Source organism: Chinchilla lanigera, unplaced genomic scaffold (assembly GCF_000276665.1).
Source record: "Chinchilla lanigera isolate Chin_1 unplaced genomic scaffold, ChiLan1.0 scaffold00033, whole genome shotgun sequence".
In the NCBI taxonomy this organism is placed as follows: Eukaryota; Metazoa; Chordata; class Mammalia; order Rodentia; family Chinchillidae; genus Chinchilla; species Chinchilla lanigera.
The window spans coordinates 7666962-7687910 of NW_004955434.1; the positions used below are offsets into that span (position 1 = coordinate 7666962).

The window sequence follows — 20949 nt, forward strand, 5'->3', positions numbered from 1 at the left end:
TGGATCCCAATTTTACTTAATACTAAAAAAAGTTTTGATAGTTTTTTTCAACTGAGTAGTACAGTAATGGGTCTTTATTCTTTTAGTAGTTTTTATATTTTCCAGATTTTCTAATCTGATCACATATTAATTTAGTAAAAATACCTGTTTCAAAATATGACATTCATTATATTATAGAAAAATAATCCTGAGTCAGTTGACTATTAATAAATCTTTCCTGGATAAATATGACATATAAAATAAATTAGCTCTTATTCCTAAATTCAAATTTCAGGCCTTTCTATTTCCATTAAAAGGTAATAATACTGAAATCATGGAAATGACTAAGGAGAATGTTCACAGTACGCAGTTTTCTGATAGCACTAGAGACATGCAAAATTAATTAATTTCTGCAAAAGAACTCACACTTATTCATTCAATAGATATTTCCTCTGTTTCCACTCTCTGCTAAAGTCTTGTTTTAGAATAGGTTAGACAAAGTTTTGGTTTCAGCAGAGTTCACAACCAGTAAAAGAGGAAGCCAATTAATATACAATATGTATAAAATATAAGGTTTCAGCAGAGTTCACAACTAGTAAAAGAGGAAGCCAATTAATATACAATATGTATAAAATATAAGGTTAGGTAGAGATAAATCCTACAAATGAAGCTTAGAGATTACAAAGTAATGGGGACAGGCATTTAAGTTAAAGTGTCAAGAGAATTTTTTCTGAGGAGGTGATGATATCTGTGCAAAAGGTGCACTGAAGTGAGGAGAGATTTAGAGGAATGCACAGGTGAAGTTTTCCTAGCAGAAAAGACACTAAATGCAAAGATCCTGAGGCAGAACCATGACCTAGTGACAGAAAGGCCAAGAGAAGGATGTGGGTGAAGGACAGCGAGCAAACACAGCAAGATGCGGTAAGGTCTGGAGGTTGCTAGTAGCTGGATCTCATCTTGTAGGCTATGACAGGCCTTTGGATTTTACCACAAATGTATTGCAAATTTTTGAACAATTAGGCATTCATTTTATTTAACATAAAACGTACATGTAATACTAAATTCTCTTGGAAAGTTTTAAAAATATGCTACCTTTCAATTATAATTACTACCTTTTAAAAAAATACTAATTAACATGTAATGAAATTATTGTCCTATGTTTATGCTAAGATATCATGTACTCAACTACTTTTAAAGTCAGAGATGTAAATTTTAACTATTTACTAATGTATGAGAAACACCTTTGTGTATTTATCCTCATAATTATGGGGTGGAAACTGAACATATACCATAGCACATGTTGCTCTGCACACCTGCCTCTCTACCTATTTAAAGATACAAATCCTCAAATCCTCTCTCCGTAGGAAGAGAGGTGAGAGCATCAGTGCCTGTGACCCCATGTGACTCTCATCCTGACAGTTAATTCACAGAGTATTATTCTTTTTGGAAGGCTCATATTGTCTAGTATTTGTTGGCAAACGAGGTTCCCTGTACTCTTTTTTAGGTCATAGTATCAAAGCTATAACTCTGCTGGGTTTTTTGTTGTTGTTGTTGTTTTGGAGACAGTCTTGCTATGTAGTGCAGGCTGGCTTTGAATCCACTATGTAGCCCACACTGGTCTTCAACTGATGGTAATCCTCCTGCCTCAGCCTCCTGAGCGCTGGGTTTACAGGCGTATGCCACTGCATCCGGCCTGCATTTTGTTCTCTTATTTTTTACTGTATTTTGTAGTGCTCAAGACTGAACCCAGGGTCTCCAGCATGCTAGACAAGCAATCTACCAGTGAGTTGCACCCATGCCTGAATTTTTTTCTTTAAACAACAGCCTATTTGAATGACCTTCAAGGTGGCTCTGAGGGACCCTCTCATCTGCTTTCCAAAAAACACACAAGCTGAAAAAAGGCCCAAATAACTTCTCTGTATCTGCTCAAGAAAGGCAGTGATTATTTTTGTACCTCCTGGAGAGCTAACATGAGCCTACAAAGCCAGGTTAGGAAAGGAGATAACCTCCTTTAGGGCAGAATGTGTTTGCAGCAATATATCAACTGCCATTATCACGATTATCTGCCAGGTCATTTCTGTGTTTCTAAGTAGGTAAATACATAGAATTTTAGAAATTATAAAAATATGTATCTTATATCAGAACATAAAGAGTTTGCATGTGACTTCCAAATTCACAATAGCACTTACAAATTTACCAAATTTTGGCATTTACAAAGCCCAAAACATTTTTAAAGTACTCTACTTCTGCTTCTCTGATGGTTTGCAAATAGTTTTCATTACTCAATATGTTCTCATGCCTCAGCAAAAAGCAGTTCAGGCATTAAAGGGTCTTAAGTTTCTAAGCTATTGCAGGAGGCATGCATCTGTCAAAATGTGCCTTTCTTCTGTGGCCCTAAACTGTACGCCTTTAAGTCCTTTTGAAATGAAAATAATAACTATAATAGCATCTAATAATAACAAGCCCATTATCCCCCAACTCAGAGAGGACAGAGGGCAGGCAGGTGATGATCTACTGGGTTTGTATATCCGCAGAGAACAAGAAACACAAGTAAGTAATTTTCTGTCCTTTCAAGACACCTAAAAAAGATCTCTATGGAGGTGAAGGCTCTAGGGGTGTATTTCTAAAATGATATCAACAAAATGTAGAGAAAAAAAATAACCCACAAGAAAGAGTAAAGGTAAGTCTGAAACTAACAGCACAGTAAGCTAAGATAGGAAAAAAAGATAAACCTTGTTTTTGTCTGAGGCAAAGATAGACTCTATCTTTGGTTATGTAAGTTTCAGAAGAGCCAGTCGGTGTTAGTGCTGCTTGATCAATCATTCACGGAGCACACATGCTATTTATATTATTTTCCAGGAAAAATTATGAATAAAGTGATAGCTCCTGAGCAAACAGGAAAGTATCTGAAATCCTTTTAGGAAATGTTCCCAAATTACAATTTTGATTTCTATCTAAAGTAGCAAAAGATAAACTCATGGAACAGAAGAATAAATGCCCAGGTTAAAAATATTACTTATTTAATTTATCTTATGAAATAGAAATCCATCCTGCAGTTCTATCCTACATAAACATACCAATACTGACCAACACAGATCATAGATGTCTGCACCCTTGTGGGAGCGCTATGGTCCACAGTTACCCCAGCGTATGCTACCATGCATCATACAATCAGCATGCCCTCTCCCATCAGAAGCCCTTTTGCCTCTATGTCTACAAAAACATATGTTCCTATCTACATTATTTTAGTTAAAAATGATTCATATTATTAAGAAGCTATGGTGCTATCTTCTAGATATTGTCATACATCAGAATCACCAGGAGAATTTTTTGGAAAACAGAACTTAACAACAAATCCCCATTCCAATAATATCCATTTGTAATCTCTATGTCCCAACTGCTAAGATTTTAATTTAGTAGGCCTCAAGAGGCAACTAAAATTTTTAAAATATTACTTCTAAGTTTTGATGTGCAGTCATGTATGAAAACAGTTGTAACTTTTAAGATTAAAGAATTACCTACATGGTCCTTGCATGTATCAGAATCACTTGGAGGTCTTCAAAATGTAGACTGCTGGATTTTACCTACACAGATTCTGATTTAGGTAGGTTTGGGGAATGACATAAAGATTTACATTTCTGATACATCTGCAAGAGACAGTGATGCTACTGGTGTAGGGACAGTAGGTTTTGCAATCATTAAACAGAACGGGGGCTGGGGATTTAGCTCAGCGGCAAAGCGTCTGCCTGGCAAGCTCAAGGTCGTGAGTTTGGTTCCCGGTACCGGAGAAAAACCAAAAAAAAAAAAAAAAAAAAAAACCAGAACAAGAGTGGCGTTAGGGCTGGGAATGTAATTCTGCAGTAGAGTGCTTGCAAGCATGCACAAAGCCCTGGGTTCCATCCCCAGGACTGCAAAGACAAACAAACAAACAAAAATTGCCCAGATAAACAGTAATACTAATGCCTCAAGAAAAAAGCCTAAATAACCTAAGTTATACAAGGGGGAACAGTGGCCCTTTTCTGACTATTGTTTAATATATTATCTAGATTGCAATCTCAGATATTCCTATCTGATACTTCTGGGGCTTTGAGCAGTTAGATTTCCTTTCCCAACAGAAAGTGTATTTTCTTCAGGTTTCCCGGTTCACTTCCACGACACTGCAGTAATTGAGTTGGGTTGAAGATAGTTACAACAGAAAGTTTGTATTCCTTTCTTTTCTCTCTCTGAAAAGCATGCGCACATACACACACACACTTACTGAAACTAAGACAATACCTGTAGAAAGACCATTTCAGCAGAAACTGCCTAGCGGCTTTTGGAAAACTGGGTCTTCCTTCATAGGGTTTCAGCGCTTGCATCATCACATTGTCCAGCCATGCAGCCCACTGTTCCAGGGTGCTCTGCTGCTGAAGAGTCATTTTGAAGTCTGTTTCCAACCTCTGAACCATGCTGTCGTCACACTGGCACACCCAGGAAGCCTGCTCCTGGGACAGTTCACGGACAGCAAAGGAAAAGCTCTACTCAGTTTCTTTCGATTGAATGTCAGCACACAGACCAATGCATGCATGGGAAGTACAATACAAGCTGCAAAGAGTTAACTGAATCAGTACATGAATAACTATTTGTCAGTTGCTAAGAAAACCACCTTTTTAGTTGTAAGAGTTTAATATTTCTCCTTGCTCATTCAGGTACTTGAAAAAGTGATGGACGCAACATATAAGCACAATTTTTGTTTTTTCTACATTGGCAAGCTAAGAAACTAGAATACACGATTACTTAAAAAGAGTAGAAGTGTGAACCTGCAGTGTGCAGGCCTGTTCATCTTACTCTTTTCATACTGCCTTCCAAAAGACCTTTTTCTCCCCATCAGATAAAACTTTAAAATCAATTCATTTGAGAAGACTTAGGATAAGTCATATAGATAAACAGATTCAATTGGCCAAAAATGGTCCCTCAGGATTAAAAGAAAACGAAACACTTCAGTGGTGATACTGGGTAGAAGCATATGCTTGTGCAAGTTTACAGATGGGGAGCAGAAATCTTAAGGGCTATTTTAAGAGCTATCAAGGTAAAGCTATGAGTGCAAATTAATTCACAGAACTGAAAATAACAACAGTAACAAAAACTCTTGAAAAACTGTAAACATGCTACCTGCCAAGGAATTTGAGTCCTTCATTTTTCTTCTGGTTTGGCTGGGATGTTCCACAGTCAGTGATAGTAATGAAAAGAGGAACTTCTAAAGTTAGTGTTCAGGGGTTGCCATTAGTTTTATGATGTTTTCAATCTTATGTTGTATTTAAGATTAAAGGGAAAAAAAACCTGTTCTCTCAAGGTCAAAATATAATATTTTGCCAATACAATATTTGAGTGAGAGAACAGTGATTTAAATCTAGGTCCTCTGTCCACTGAACCAATCTCAAGCAATAATTTGACCTATGTGAGGTTCAGTTTCCCAGAGTATAAAATTAGAGAAATGAAATTTAACAAGAATTTTTAAAATGGGTTCATTATGTTCAGATAATCTTAAAGATGGGTTTCTTTGAAAGAGTGTCTGGAAAGGTCCTAATTTTATAGATATATCAATGTGAATATATAATTTCTTCTGAGCAATGTCTATAGCTTTTATTCTGTATGCTTTCAGAGGACAAGTTCATTTAAATTCATTAACTAAATAGAAAAACTTTAATAAATCTTTAATTTACATTATTTTAGTTCCAGCACCTCACCTCATCTTACATACTTTATTTTAGGGTCATTTCAACCCAGAGGCATTTCAATTGAAAATTACCTCAAACTCAATTCATTTTATAATTCTTAACTGACAATACCACTCTGTAACTTTCTTTTTCTCTAATTCTTTCATAAATTCTTTTAGTATCACTTTCAAATATTTTAAATACACTAAAATATGATTATAGAAAAAACTGAAAATATGAATAAGGAAACAAGAACAAAATATTAATAATACCTAACGTAACAGTAAGAGTAATAACGTGTTGATTTTATAACCTTTACACATCCACATAAAAGTATAAATCTATGTTATAATACGTGCACATTTATGTACATGTAACATGTCTAATATTTTATATTTAATCTATTTATTCATATTTATGTGTGCTTACATTTTATATTATTTATGCTTGTGTGTAATAAGTAGAATAAAAAAGGGTAATACATATTCTACTAAATATTTTGCTTAATGTAATGATATATGACTGTCTTTTTCTATAGGGAAATATAGGGCTATATTTATTATTCAAAAATAAGTTTATTTCTTAGAATGAATATACCGTATTTATATAACAGATCTCAAAACAGACGTTTGTTTCAACTATTTACTTTTATAAACAAAGCTAGAATTGGCAATCTTTTAACTATATTTTTTCTTTACTCTATGTTTGAGGAAATGCCAGACTTTTTTTCCAAAGGGGTTTGTAGCATCTTACCTTCATACCAGCAATGTATGAGGTTTCACTTTTCCCACATCCTTACTAAAGGTGATTATTACCTGTCTTTGTTATTATACCTATTTTGGTATGTCTGAAACAGTATTTCCTTGTGGTTTTTATTTGCATATCCCTGGTGGTTAATGATGTTGAACATCTTCTCAAGTGCTCATTGGCTAATTTTTTTAAAGAAATGTCTATTCAGATTTTTGTCATTTTAAAATCATATCGTTATTATTATTGGACTGTAATAGTTTTATACACAGGTCCTCTTTCTTTGTTTGAGACAACGTCTCACTATGTAGCTCAGGCTGGCCTTCAATTCACAGCAATCCTCCTGCCTCATCCTCCTGACTGCTGGGCTTACAGGAGTGAGCACCATGTCCAGCTTTACACAGAGGTTCTTAATCAGACACATGATGTGCAAAACATTCCTGATATTCTGAGGGTTATCACTCCATTTTCTTGACTTCCCAAAGTTTTAATTTTTGATTATGTTCAGTTTATGTATCTTTTTCTTTTGTTCCTTATGCTTTAGGTTAGCAATGGTATTTTTAAATATGGTAATAATGAAGTTTATTACTTTAGTATCAGAAATAAAATATTTGTTAGAATTCTATAATAATATTCTGAAATTACCTATTTTTAAAAGTGTACTTTATAAGTGAGTAATGTAATTTTTAAAATTTTTTTTCTTTTTTTTTTTTAATGTTTTGGTACTGGGAATCAAACTCACAACCTTGCACTTGTTCAGCTTCATCCCCAGCCCATGAATAATGTAACCTGACAATGAGGTTAAAAGTTTTTTTTATTTGAACTATAAGGCAGCCCAACTTACGGTACCTAATTTTTTTCTAGTGAACAAATATTACTGGAGCAATTTTTAAAATAAAATTTTGTTTTTTCCTCCAAGGTGTGTTACTATAATAACAGAAATCTCTCCCTGCTTGACATGGTAAAAATCGCTAAATATGTAAACTAACTGAAGGAGAGATGTTAAAAGATGAGAAAGTAACCCACTCCCCAAAGAAAGTAAAGCCCTGAGAAGTTAAGTAACTTGCTGAAGGTCTCCCCGACAATAGATGAAAGAATTTAATTTCTTGCCTAGCTTCGATGCCTATGGTCTTCGTTATTCTTTGCCTATGTGGCAACCCCTGGTGAAGAATTATGCTGCCTGCTAAGACTATATACCTTAGCAGGCTTTCCCCACAAAGCACAGGTGCAGTGAGCTCAGATGTGGATAAAACTTCTTTTTGGGATACTGTGAACATAGACACAGCCTGTGTACTCTTGAGACTTTGAAAAGAAATTGGATGATCCTAATTTAGAAAAGCAAATAGGGTACAGAGAAGGAATCAGATACACAAGCTCAAATTTTACATGGCTAATCTTATATGAAAAACAATATATATAAAATATAAAATAAAAGACAATAGTATGAGAGAGAGAGACTATTTTTCTTTAAAAGACACGTTTTTCAAGAAAACAAGAATACCTGGACATTGGCGAAGTCGACCCGGTTGAGGTCATTGAGCATCTGGTTGATTTGGGACGTGTTCTGAAGCACTGCGCGAGCTGCCTGGGCCAGGTGATTGAGCGATGTGTATCTTCGCAGAGTCTGGGCAAAGGCACTTACAGCGGCAACCTGTAAAGAAACCCAAGTAAGCAAAGATTTCTTTTTCTTCCAGTAAAATAAACCACTGCAATCCTCAAATCTTTCTTCCTCTGCGAAATTTAAATGCTTCCCTTTGACACTGATTTCAAATTCATTTGGTGAGCTTAGTTATAAACTGCAGCACTTAAATCTCTTACACTAAGAATTATTTTCCCTTTGAGCATATTGAGGTCAAGAATAAAACAAACTCCCACATTCTTCAACATCTGAGTGAAGCATTAATTAAACCAGTCTCGCAAGTAACTACTCATCCACAGCAAGAAATGACTTTGTCTAGTGAAGTAGAAAAAAATGCTTTTCATTTCTTTTTTACTCTTTTTAGGACAGTCAAATAGGAGCCAGGCATCTCTTTTATTTTGAAAAATAAAAACATCTCTTTTATTTTGAAAAACAAAATGCATAGTCCCATTTTTAAAAATTGTATTAAAATATTTTTCAGAGCACTACCGTTCAGATTCACTCTTACAGTTTTTATAACAGCACAGTTACATTGAGGTAAAATGAGAGAGTTCATAGCTTTTATAACATAGGACATTTATCAGAGAGAAGCAACTAGATCTCTTTTAGAATTTGAATTCTTTAAAGGGCTATCTAGGAAATTTTCATTTGCCTGTCAAAATCTACTTTGCATTCTTGTCTGTCCCACTCTGTGCACAAGAAGGCTGACATGAATAAACCTCAAAACCACATTAATCTTCTCCTTTGCTCTCCAGATCCCAGCTGGTTTGACGAATGACAGGCACTGGTAGGAGACCAAAGGACAGGAAGATAGAGTGATCAGAATATCCAATCCTCTCAACTTCTGACTTCTTCCTGTTTGAACACTAACTGCTTCCCTTGTCTATAGCTAAGGTCCCGGGGTAAGGAGGAGATGTTTTCATGCCATGGCTTTCATACTTGCTCCCGCTTTAAACCTAGAGATGGTTTGGATTTCCATTGCCTGCCCCGAGATCCTCAACTATTCCTCCTTGGTTTTTTCTACTTCATTCACAGCAATAGAAATAAACTCAAACTCTCTTCAGTGATGCCCCCTCCCCAATATATCATTTGTTTCTTGTGGGATCTGGAATATACTAATTTATGTTGAAAGATACCAAAATGAAGGCAAAAAAGCCTAGATAAATATTTAATTGTTAGAATTCATGCAAATTGGTAACACACTTAGTAGATCTGATGATTCTAGCCCTTTAAAATATGCTAAGGATTTAACATGCAAGAATATATGGTGCTGCCTTAAATTTTTATGAGCATTTAAGCAAATGGTGAAAGACCAGTTGATTGAGTGGTCAAATGTATACACAAGGCAAAGAATGTTCTATCTTGATAGTGAGCTGTTTTAGGACTGTATGGAACTTCGGGGAAACTCACATATCCTGAAAGAGGAATCTTATATTGTTTTCCATTCCTGTGACATATTACTTGACTACATACTATCTACAAGGTACTTGGTTAGGTGCCTCACACATAAATGTTCAATTGTCATAACACTGTCACGAGAAAGCTTTATTGCACACTGTAAGTCAAAGCAGAAAAAACTGGCAGCTACCTGTGTTACCTAAGAGAATAACTGACAAAGGGCTATGAACGTGACTTGGTACCAAAATTTAGAAAATAAACAATCAGTCCAATCTTGCCATAGGGATATGTTCACAGATTAACCTAAAGTAACATGACATAGCATGTGTGGGATAATGTAGATACTAGATTAATACTTAAGGCCATATGAAATATCTGTAGACTAGGATATCTCTGGCTGTGTGTATTGTTCTACACTTCTGACACTGACTATGAGATAATTATTTACATGAAGAAATGTTTTTTAAACACAAAAGGAAAAGTAAAGACATAAAGTGTACCTTGGTTTGTATCATTCTCTGTGGAATATTGTTCATGGCATTGGAAAGCCAACCTTCAAGGCTTTTTGCAAAATTTCGAATGGCTTGGGTCAAGGCACCTAAATGATAAAAAATGAAGGCAGAACAAATAAAAACGTTTTTTATGATAGAATAAGGGAAAAAATATATAACATCTGATATAGCACAGAACAGAATTTATAGTGTTCTCCTTGATGAAACTTTAACATTATTTCTAACTTCTTAGAATATCCAATAATTATATTTTGTGCTTTTAGTTTCTTTTAAAGCTATTTTGCTCCCAGATACTTAGGATACTTTGCTAGGGATGAACGTTAAAACATTTTTGCTAATAGCAACATATACCAGTTGTGAATATATTTATGGAAATTTCTATCTTGGACAAAACACCCTTTTTATTAGCAATTTTGTGCTCAGAGGCTAAGTATTTTCTTTATGAATTCTTCATACTGTTCTAAAGTTCTAACCTATTTTCATATCTGTAGTTAAAAAAGATACAGTGCAAAGCCTTATTTTTTCCTCTAAGCATCTATTTATACTAAAACCCATAAATTACAATATTTGTCTGTAACTGTTACTGAAAAACAAGGTAAAACTTTGAATTGTTTGAGTTGAAATTTTAGGGTAATTACTTTCTACTTCATTTGGTAGGTATATATATAAAATATCAGTGTGATAAAATTGCTGCCATAGAGATAATGTTCTTAAGATACTACTGAAATAGGTTATGCTAGGTCCTTTACATATTTGTTAAAACCTGAAATAGGGCTAAGGCTTATAACAGAAGATTTTATGATGGTCATAAAATGATTAGAGGCATCTTCAATTATCCCAGTTAACTGTGACTGTTTTATAAGAAGGGATTCACGTCCTGAGATTGCTCACCAAGTTATTCAGTCAACAGTATTTTACTTTGTCTGTGCTCATATTTCCACATTGTGGGGAGTAGCTTTAGATATTTAATAAGTAAGTTCTAAAAGAACCTACAACATAAAATTAATCTCTGTAGTCTCATTACCACGTAGTAGATATAAAAATCTGTGGTCTATTAGAAGAAACAAAGAGGTTACATTTTTGGCCAATTGTTTTTAAGAGTAAATTCTTTGTCTTTTTTTTCTTTCTATGCTGAAGTGAGTCTGACATGCTTCTCTATTGTGTGTGTGTGTGTGTGTGTGTGTGTGTGTGTGTGGTGTATTCTAATTTATTTAAGCGGTTGAATGAAAGAGAAGATTGAAATGGCCAAAATTTTGATTAGGAAGAACACTTAACAAGTGGGGGAGTCTTAATACAAGAACTGGAAATGCTGAATTGTAAATTTGTAGGGAACTAATCTTTTGAAATCTGTAATGCTTCCCACAATTGCCAAAAAACAAAAAAGAAATAAAAATATCATTCTGTTGTTATTAGAATCATGGAGTGCAAGCATGAATGGAAATGAAAAAGAGTGAAAAAAAAAATAACCCTTTCAAAACTCAGTAAAGTTTTCTTCAAGATTCAATCTGGCAATCTGCATTTTCCATTTTCTTACCGTGAATACTGTGAATATTTAACAATTATTTCACTGGAAAAACCTGAGGACTTGTTTTTGGTATTTTAAAAAATTTAATATAGGGCTTGTTTCATCTAGACAAACTTGATACAAAGAAGATTATAAAATAAAAAGATAATGTTTTATATACTAAGCGACTGTAAGTTTTTACTTTTTTGTACTAAATGACTTTCTGAGCCACCTTTAATTATACTTATAATGAAACATTTAATGTTACCAGTTGAATTTTTCTACAATACTTTTACACTTAATTTTTTTCTCATTTTCAGATAAAATGCATTGTAGAATATAGTAGCTTCAAGCCGGCTTTAAATTAGTGTGATGTGCAGACTTTTTTTTTTAACTAAAAAAAGAAATTCCATCTGGACAGAAAATGGTAGAGTGATGTACTAGTAGCCAAGAAAACACAATTTTTAAAAATAAAATTAAGTTTTGTTCTCTCTACAGGGATTCATGCAAGATCAAAATTATGCAGATTGACTCTGGCAACTTTAAAAGACTCATAAATAGACAGTTTAAAATCTATTTCAAAGCTGACTTGTCTCAACTAGTTGAAAATTAGTTTTAAAATGTCTGCAAGAAGAAGACAGCTATCTAAATTATACTGCAAACATTATTTTGTTAAGTCTCGTTGCACAATGAGATTTAAATTTCCAAATTTCCTTGGTAGGGTGATGCATTAATGCATCTTATAATTTCCAAGAAATAAAACTATCCAGCGTTCTGCTGAATGTAGTGACAAACTACTCAACAGAATACATTGTTTTTTAAATCAAAATTTGCAAAACACAAAGGGCAACTGTACTATGTACTTAAAATTCTGAAACTTAAAGTCAACTAAAATTGACATATGATTTAAATTAGGTAACTGTTAAGTTCATAAGTTAAAGTACTCAGATACTAATACAGGAGCAACAGATTTCAGAACTGTTTAATGAATATTGATGTTGACCTGCCTCAAAAAAGAAACCAGTCACTGACAACTCTTCTTGTATCTCATGAGAGAAATTGTACATTGGTGGCAAGACGTCATAGGCTAATGAGCTATCCTCTGCAACGTCTTTGCAACATCTCTGGAGATTATCACTCAGGGCACAGGGAGCAAGGGAGAAGCAAAGAAGATCAGATTCTGGAACATAAGCCAGTAGCGAATTCACATAGTAAAATTTTCCAAAACAACATCATTTTTCATTAATATTTAGCCAGGAAACTTGGTGCAGGTAGAGTGGAACACATTAGCAATTTATAAAATTTTGAGACAATAACAGCAAGATCTCTTTTATATTGACTTATTCTTCCATAAATCCATGTGTGTGTTTACTGATATCATATGTAAATATGCCTAAGCATCTACTTTAGGGTGGTGAGGAACTAAGTAAAGAAGACCTTCCACTGTTGTTTATCATGTTTAGAAAAAATACAGCATAATCACAAAAATGTTAGTATCTCTCCCTTTTCTTCCATTAAGCCCACATATTCTCTAGAATAATTTAATGGAAATCATCTGTGAACAGAATACTTGAATTACAGAGTTGCCAATTTCACAAGCTAGAAGACTGCTCTTACTTTATTAATGTTAAGGTCACTAGTATGTGCCCTTACACATGAAGGCATAAAATAGTTTCAACTACTTCTAACGGTATCTGTAGTAGCACCTATATTGACACTAGTAGAAAATAGCTTTATTTGCTAGAAGGTAGCTTTAAAAGCACCAGTACTTAAAAAGGTAATCTAAGATATCTATGTACTTTCCATTGCTTCATACTGGGGACACAATGCTTATGTATTTACATGGATTTTTCTCTCAAAATGCCAGTTAACCATTATTGTTCATGGAAACTGAATTTGTAATACTTAACATGATGTAGATGACACAGTAAATGCTTTTATAAAAGAATTCAACTTCATTAGAAACCGAGACAAACTCATTTTAAATTGAAAGCAACTATGGAAAGGGCTGGCCTACAATTACAGATTTCAAAAATTTTGGAGGGTGAAGGAGGGGGTCTTTCTCCTTTGTAGCATAAGTTTTTCATGGTTGACTGACAGAGTATTCTTATAATTAGTTTACTGGGGCTATCATATCCATAGGTTCTTTTTTTTTTTTTTTTTTAAATCACACACACACACACAAATAAGAGTGGAAAACAAATCATTTTTTCCCTTTTACTACAGTTTTGCTCCAGGCTCCTTTCATGCAATATTCTGTGTTGTGTGTTTTCTGTTTGACAAACCTAAATGAAATTAGGATCATTCCAGATTGCAATGTCACCTCCCAAAACTTCCTGGGTGGAATGTATGAGAACAAAAGCATCCGTAGTTGTCTGTATTTAACTTACTAGGAATAGGTCTAAGGACGTCGGGGATGAGAATCTCCACCAAAGCCTGGTACATCCCATGGTCACAGTTACACATCCATTTCAGGATTGACTCATGTTTGCACAGAGTTATCAGCTTTGCTTTCGGAAGTCGACTTTCTATTTCACTCAGATTGCTGGTGTGAATAAATGTAGCAAATGAATAGATGGCAAATGAGGATAAAAAAGAAAATGGACTTTAAAAATAGTTTATCAAATATTCCTGAGGTTAGAACTATATCACCACTGCACTGGTGCCATATGGCTGGAGATATAAAAATATTTTTTTCCAATAAAACACTCCCCCAGAGCTGCCTATATACATTAATATTTTCTGGTGGTCTGAAAGGCAGATATGATAGTAATTCCATGAGGACGAAATAGCTCTACTACAGTTTCCCAAGTCAATAAAAATGGGAGCTATATATACACACTGAAACCTCAAGAGAGCAGTTTGTGGTTTATTTTTCAAATGGCCAAAGCATCAATCTATTCACTTAATGTTATTAGGTAAGTTTCACAACTGGTATACATGTTTCTAATTTATTGGCTGTGACATAGCTACTCAGTCATGAAAATGAATTGAGAAAGCATATTGATTCTGACCTTGATTCAGTAATGGTAGTGCCATCAGTTGGAGTAGAGGGAGAATAGCGCCAGAATGTTTGCCACAATTTTTCTATCAGGCTAAACTGAAGGTTCACAACAACATCCAATATTGCCTGGAAAAACAAAACAGTGCTGGTATTACATCACAGTATCACTTGAGAGGACACAGGAGAGAGCCTAATACAAGATTCTATACGGTAAACACTGGGCTTATAAATTAACAATTAGCTAGAAAATAAAGACAAAAATAACTCTTGAAATGTTAAGCAGGATAACTTTTAATCCTACCATAAGGGCTTCCTACACTAGTCTCACTTCCACCTCTCTTTTTCTTCTACATTTTCATGCTTGCTTTTCTTCCTTTATGTTTGCTTTCTTTCTTCTCTTTTGTTCCTTTACCTATTGCTTCCTGCAGCCTCCATGGTGATTATGACTCTCCCTAATCCCAGACCAGGGAACATACAGTACTTTTTCACATCATTCCTCTTTGGTCTAGGTGATCACCGGCCATCAAAGGGGGTAAAAGTGAAGAGCTGGAGGTGTTCATCTGTGGCAGATAGAGTCAGGGCTGAGTTAACCCTGCTAAAGCTGCTGATCAGGGGTTCCAGGGTCCTTTCTGCCCATGGCTGGGCTGAAAACATGGAGTCAGCAAGCTTCCAGAGGATGCTTTTCTCTGGGCAGAAAATGGGTACAGCAAAACTCCATCTTTGGTCAGGCATGCCTTACATTCAGCACCAGAGAATCCAATCTAATTTGTGCACACTCCGAGGACCTTTTCAGATACCAGCTAACGTTTAGATTCCTCTTTTGTGAAGTGTGGTATTATTTTTTAATGCCTAATCTCCAAAATGCCAAATTTTCCAGTATCTTTTTCTTGTCTACATTTGAACGATGAGATTCAGGTAAAATAAGGCCACCAAATGAGTTATATTTGAACCACATTCTTTCCAAAATAAGAATATAGTTCAACTAATTAGTTTTAATGAATGTGAGAAACTTAAATAAGCAGGACTATAGAACTATTTTCTAAATCCTTTACCTTCCAAAATAATAACATCTTTCAACTGCTAAAGTATCACAGACCCCCCCTAAAGAAAGAGCTCCACCTTTTTTTAACCTTCATGTCTTCACCTTTGCTTTCTCCTTAATTTTAGCTTCAAGAACAATTTTCCTAGTTAATCCAGGGCTTCTTTTGAGGTCTTCCTTTCTTCTTTCCTTTTGCTTTTTTGATGATGCTAAAATCTCACTTTCCCTATTACCTTTGATGATCATAAATAATTTCCCCCTGTCATAGTAATTGATAACTTAGCCTTCAGATAGAAAGTCATAAAACCAAAAACAACTTGTTTACATACAGAACATAAATCTGTGATTATTTTGAATATAAAAGTCAGAAGTACTCAATATAATGTGCTTGACAACAACAAAAATTAGGGTGGGTAAATGTAACCCATAAGATCTAAAAATTTATGTAAGGTAGAGAAAACAGAGGGCAATCTAGCATACATCTCAACATTTTAGGCAAAAAAAGGCAAAACAGAACTTCATAATTCTAGAGTCTGTGCACCTATGAAGATCTGGCCTCAAATGTGATACAGAGAATCATGGATATTAAAAAGACTAATTCAAATATTAAACAACATCCATTGGAGGAACTTTCTGGGAATTAGTACGGAATGTTGCAAGTAGCAGGATAGTGAAATAGAATAAATTAATTTACACAGTCCTCAGCAAATGAATAGATTCAAAAATACAAAGTGGAAGCTCTGAAAGAAAATGGAACATAGATTTTCCTCAACTCAATGGAAAAATCAAAACTTTCTCCAGAAGCAAAGTATTATAGCTGCTTTCTTACTTGTATTTTAGGCATTTTACAAGAGATAGCTCTAAAAGTTAAAACTTTACATATGGCTATCCATAGAGTGCTATAAGAACACTATATATATATATATATATATATATATATCAGCTGCAGCAAATGTGTGTAAGAAAATTATACCTGTTCCTTAAATATTAAAAATAGTGACCCTTACAAAGTATCTTTGATAAAAAAATTGTAACTCAAAATAGGGAAAATAGGCATATATTAAATTTTCTTTAAAAATATAAACTAGGAAATGTGAAATAAGGCAAGAAAGGAATAACAATGCATCTTATATTCAGTACTTCTTCAAACAAATATCTCAAATAACTCTGTGGAAGAGTATTAACAGCCTCCTGTGTACAGTTTTACAAATGAATAAAACATTTTTTCATTGTCCATCCTCTTTGAAATATGTTTAGACTAAAATATGTGGATAAATATAAATTAAAGTAATTCATATTCTATAGAACAAGTGACTATTTACAGGACTGGTTATGAGGTTCAGGCAGCTACATTTTGAAATCGTAGAAGCTTAACAGGGAAAAAGAATTTTTCTTTTCCACATATACCATAATGGCCTATGAAAGATGGTTTGCACTCTTGAAACTTGAAATGAGTGGGGATCATTTTAATACTAACATTTCTCCCATAGATTATTATATATGTCACCATCTCTTTGTATGCATATGTTCATTTTTGACAATTGGTATGTTTATGAAAATTTTATAACCCAAAGAATATTTTAATTCTTTGTTATTTAGAATAATCTTACTATAAATCTTTAGTAATGTAAGTAACAATGCAACTTATATTCCTAATCAAAAAGAGAAATTCTTTAAAAATCCAAATTATATATGTGTAGGTTGGTTTGTTTACAGCAGGATTCATCTGAACACAGAGAATTAAGAAACTGTTTAGAGAATCTTTATACAAAATTTTACTGAATGTGATGTTAGATATAGAAAGATATTTTTCTCCACAGGCATGAGGATAATCTAGAAATCCTAAAATGGGAAATGTATTATACTCAGAGGGAAATGAATCCTAAGTGTCTTTCAGTATCCTCCAAAATACTGCGAATTGATAGGGCATGGCATGACTATTTCTACAAAATTCAAAATTAATAAGGAGAGAACTTCTACTTGGTTGTTAATGACCAAGCATCCTTGACATGCTCTTAGATTCATTGAAGTAATTTTTATCTTTGCAGTAAGAAAAAAAATCTGTGGGTGAGAAAAAAAATCCGTGGGTGTTACAAACTGAAACTTCTTACTGCATATTGCACTGCCAGCAATCAGGAGGGCTGCCCTAGAAATCTGAAAGATAATATTTCACTTCTAAACAGACCACAAATACTCTTGGAATAAAGCTATTTAAATTTCTAGATATAATCCTCTTTCAAAAGGAGAGGCACTCAGAACTCTGCGTAATCTGTCATCCCCTTTGTACGAGGTGAGTGGCAGGTCCATTAATACACTGGCGTGGAGAAAGCTCACACTGCTGGACTGTGTTGCCAATTCTGATATGGGAAGGAGTATAGGAGTAAAGATTGAAAACACCAAGAACCCCTGCTAGAAAGAAAGAGAGAGAGAGAAAAAAAGAAAGAAAGAAAGAAAGAAAGAAAGAAAGAAAGAAAGAAAGAAAGAAAGAAAGAAAGAAAGAAAGGGAGAGGGAGGAGGGGAAGAGAGAGAGAGAGAGGAAGAACAGAAAAGAAAATTAAAGAAAAGAGTGAGCAAGCTATCTACCTTAATGACTTCTGAAATAAACATCTAAAGTGCTTATTACACATCTTGAAAATTATTTTTAATAGAAAACACATACATGTTGTAAAACTCAAAAGGGCCCACTGGAAACTTGAGTCTCTCTGCCAACTCATAGTCACCCAGATGACCACTACTAACATTTTCTTGTTCTTTTTGGAGTGACGTGTACACGTTTCTGCGCACCCGCATGATAGTTATATGCTATATACACTGTCTGCATCTTGATTTTTCCTTTAGTATTAAATCCTGGAACTAGTTCCATTTTAGTACATCTGTAGTTGTCTGTTTGCTGGTGGTATAATACTTTAGTCTATTGACTGTGTAAGATTTTATTTACCTACTTCCCTATTATATATGGAAGTTATAGCCAATCTTCTGCATTAGAAAGAATAATGCAAAAAATTCCTTTGTATATCCATCTTATCACCCATATATTAGTATTTCTGCAGAATATTTAGAAACAGAATTGGTGCAATGAATTCAGATTAGAATTAAAAAATGGGAAATAAAATGTTTTCTCACTTTCCTGCCTTCCTCATTTCTCTGAAACAAGAAAGAAGAATAAACTTATTAGTGCTCAAAAGAATTAATGCTGACTTCATGAGTCCCATAGGAAAAGCCTGATTACTTTCTTTTCACAAGTTGTCTGGCAAAATGCAGTTCATGTTCATACTATGTTTGAAAAGGCTTACCTCACAGTGCTCTCGATAAAGACTCTGAAGTGACTTGATATCCTCAAAGGTAGTACCATCTGGCAGAGAAGAGATTTCAACTTCTCCAAACTCTGGAAGTGCTCGTGATGCATCTGTTACCATGACAACACAACAGAAAAAAAGCTACTGTGGATGATGTCAATTACAGATCAATAAGAAAGATTCTAGAAGACTAAAATATAAAAAAATCTTAGCAGTCAGTGTTCAAATAAGAAAGATTTCTAAATTAATATTTTGCAAGCAAAATTTAGCAACAACATCAGCAGAAAACACAAGAATAGAGGGAATATACTTTTGAATTTTGTAGAGACTAAATTTTCACTACAATGATACTGGGAATAGAGTAGCATAGGTCCCTATTAAAAGAAAAATATCTAAAGCTTGCCAACACCAATTAAATTTATTTTTATTACTATGCTACTTAACTATATAAAATAAACAGCTTTAAACTGATATGTTCCTATTTTTGAAATAATCAAAGCCAAAGGTATGAAAGAATAAATACAATAAAAACTACAAAATCACATTAAAGTTAATATAAACTGATGTGAAGTACAATGCTATTGTTCTGTAACTAAATTAGCTCTTGCAACACTAACATGGGACCAACCGCTGTCACCCAGGATCTTTTGAGTTTGACAGAAAACCACATGTGCTTTGCGCCGGCCAATTCTCCACTACTCTTCTACACTCCCATGACTGACTGTGAAACACATCTCCACGTAGAGCCCAGGGAAATTAGCCCTCCTCGAGAGGAAGGCAGAATTCACATAGTTGTAAGTCCATTTTCTTCCTCAGGTCTGGACAGTTAACATTGGTGCCTGCCTTACAATATGTTCAAATGTAAATGTGGAAACTAAAAGTGCAGAATAGTATTTAGGTCTTGTTTCTAGGTAATTCAGAATATACTTTCATTATTTTTTAAAAGCTATAATTGAAAGAAAAGCACAAAATAAAGACAAAAATTCTTGTTGAAAGCTTAAGGGTCCACTGGAATACATAAAGATTTTATTTTGGGAAATACTGCATAATAATTTCAACTTTTGGTAGCTATTTCCACCTGAAAGTGTATCTTAGTTGTCTATGTTGGAAAGTGCATACACACAGAGACACACATACACGTACGCACATACACACTCTGATATCCCCTATTCATCTTGAACTGTTTCAGTGCAAACTGTGCATGCTCACTTTTAGAGAAGTTGTCAATTACATTAAATGGCCCCTTTTGCCCCTCTGATTATGGCAGTAATCTGTGAAGTGTTTAAATTCTACTTTCTAAGGGTTTCAATAACAAGTAACATGTACACCATCTGCAAAAGCATAGAAATTGTACTATGATCAATTTAAAGACATAATTTACTTTCGAAGCTTGCAATAATTTTTTTCTGATTTGAGACTGTGTGCATATACAATTTTGTAAACAGGAAAGGAAAATTCTTTTGTTATTTGAAGTTACTACTGAAAGTGGACAAAACAATTTTGACCACAAAAGCGAATTAATATAAATTCTGGAAAACACTCTGAAAGTAATAAGTTTTTAATTTATATGCATTTAAAATACTTCATAGCTCTAAGCTCTAGTGAACATGAGAAGAAGAGCGCTGAACTAGAGTTACCATGTGATGTGCCCAGTTCCAGCACCACTGCCCCAAAAACACTTTTCCATGTAATTAGCAACCGTAAACAGGCACTGCAGTTGGAGAAAAGACTACCGTTGTTCTTTTCAAAATCTTAACACCAACTAGTATGCATCACTCCTTAACATACCTAAAAACTGTTGATGATGCTGACTTTGGGCAATTACAGTTTGCTCAACAGATGTTCCTGTCTGTTGACCACTTCCTGTGAAACCATCCGCAACCCCATCCACTTTCTGCATAGGCTTGTACCTGAAAATATCAGATGGGAAAAAAACAAACAGACCAAATTATTCCTTGCTTTTTTAGTACCATCCAAAATTCCTAAGGCATTCAATTTCATTCTGCCTTCTTTAATTTCTCATAATAGTTGTAGAACTTTTTTTTCCTTGAAAGCCATATCAAGTTAAGATGCAAACATTTTTTTCCACTTGTGCAAAGAAAAACGGGGGAGGGGCATGAGAGACAGGACCCATT

The 20949-nt window shown here is 34.3% G+C and overlaps 1 protein-coding gene across 7 annotated transcripts in view; it reads right to left on the reverse strand.

Moving 5' to 3' along the window:
* Rfx3 (regulatory factor X, 3 (influences HLA class II expression)) overlaps positions 1–20949 on the reverse strand; it is a 274694-nt gene that overhangs the window by 31599 nt on the left and 222146 nt on the right. For all 7 annotated transcript variants that reach the window (XM_013516360.1, XM_005388617.2, XM_013516355.1 and 4 more), the window contains 7 exons: positions 20603–20724; positions 18812–18924; positions 14490–14605; positions 13866–14020; positions 9960–10057; positions 7924–8073; positions 4255–4463 (listed from right to left, as the gene is read on the reverse strand). In XM_013516360.1, coding sequence (XP_013371814.1) covers positions 4255–4463; positions 7924–8073; positions 9960–10057; positions 13866–14020; positions 14490–14605; positions 18812–18924; positions 20603–20724 — 963 coding nt within the window. The remainder of the gene's footprint in view (positions 1–4254; positions 4464–7923; positions 8074–9959; positions 10058–13865; positions 14021–14489; positions 14606–18811; positions 18925–20602; positions 20725–20949) is intronic.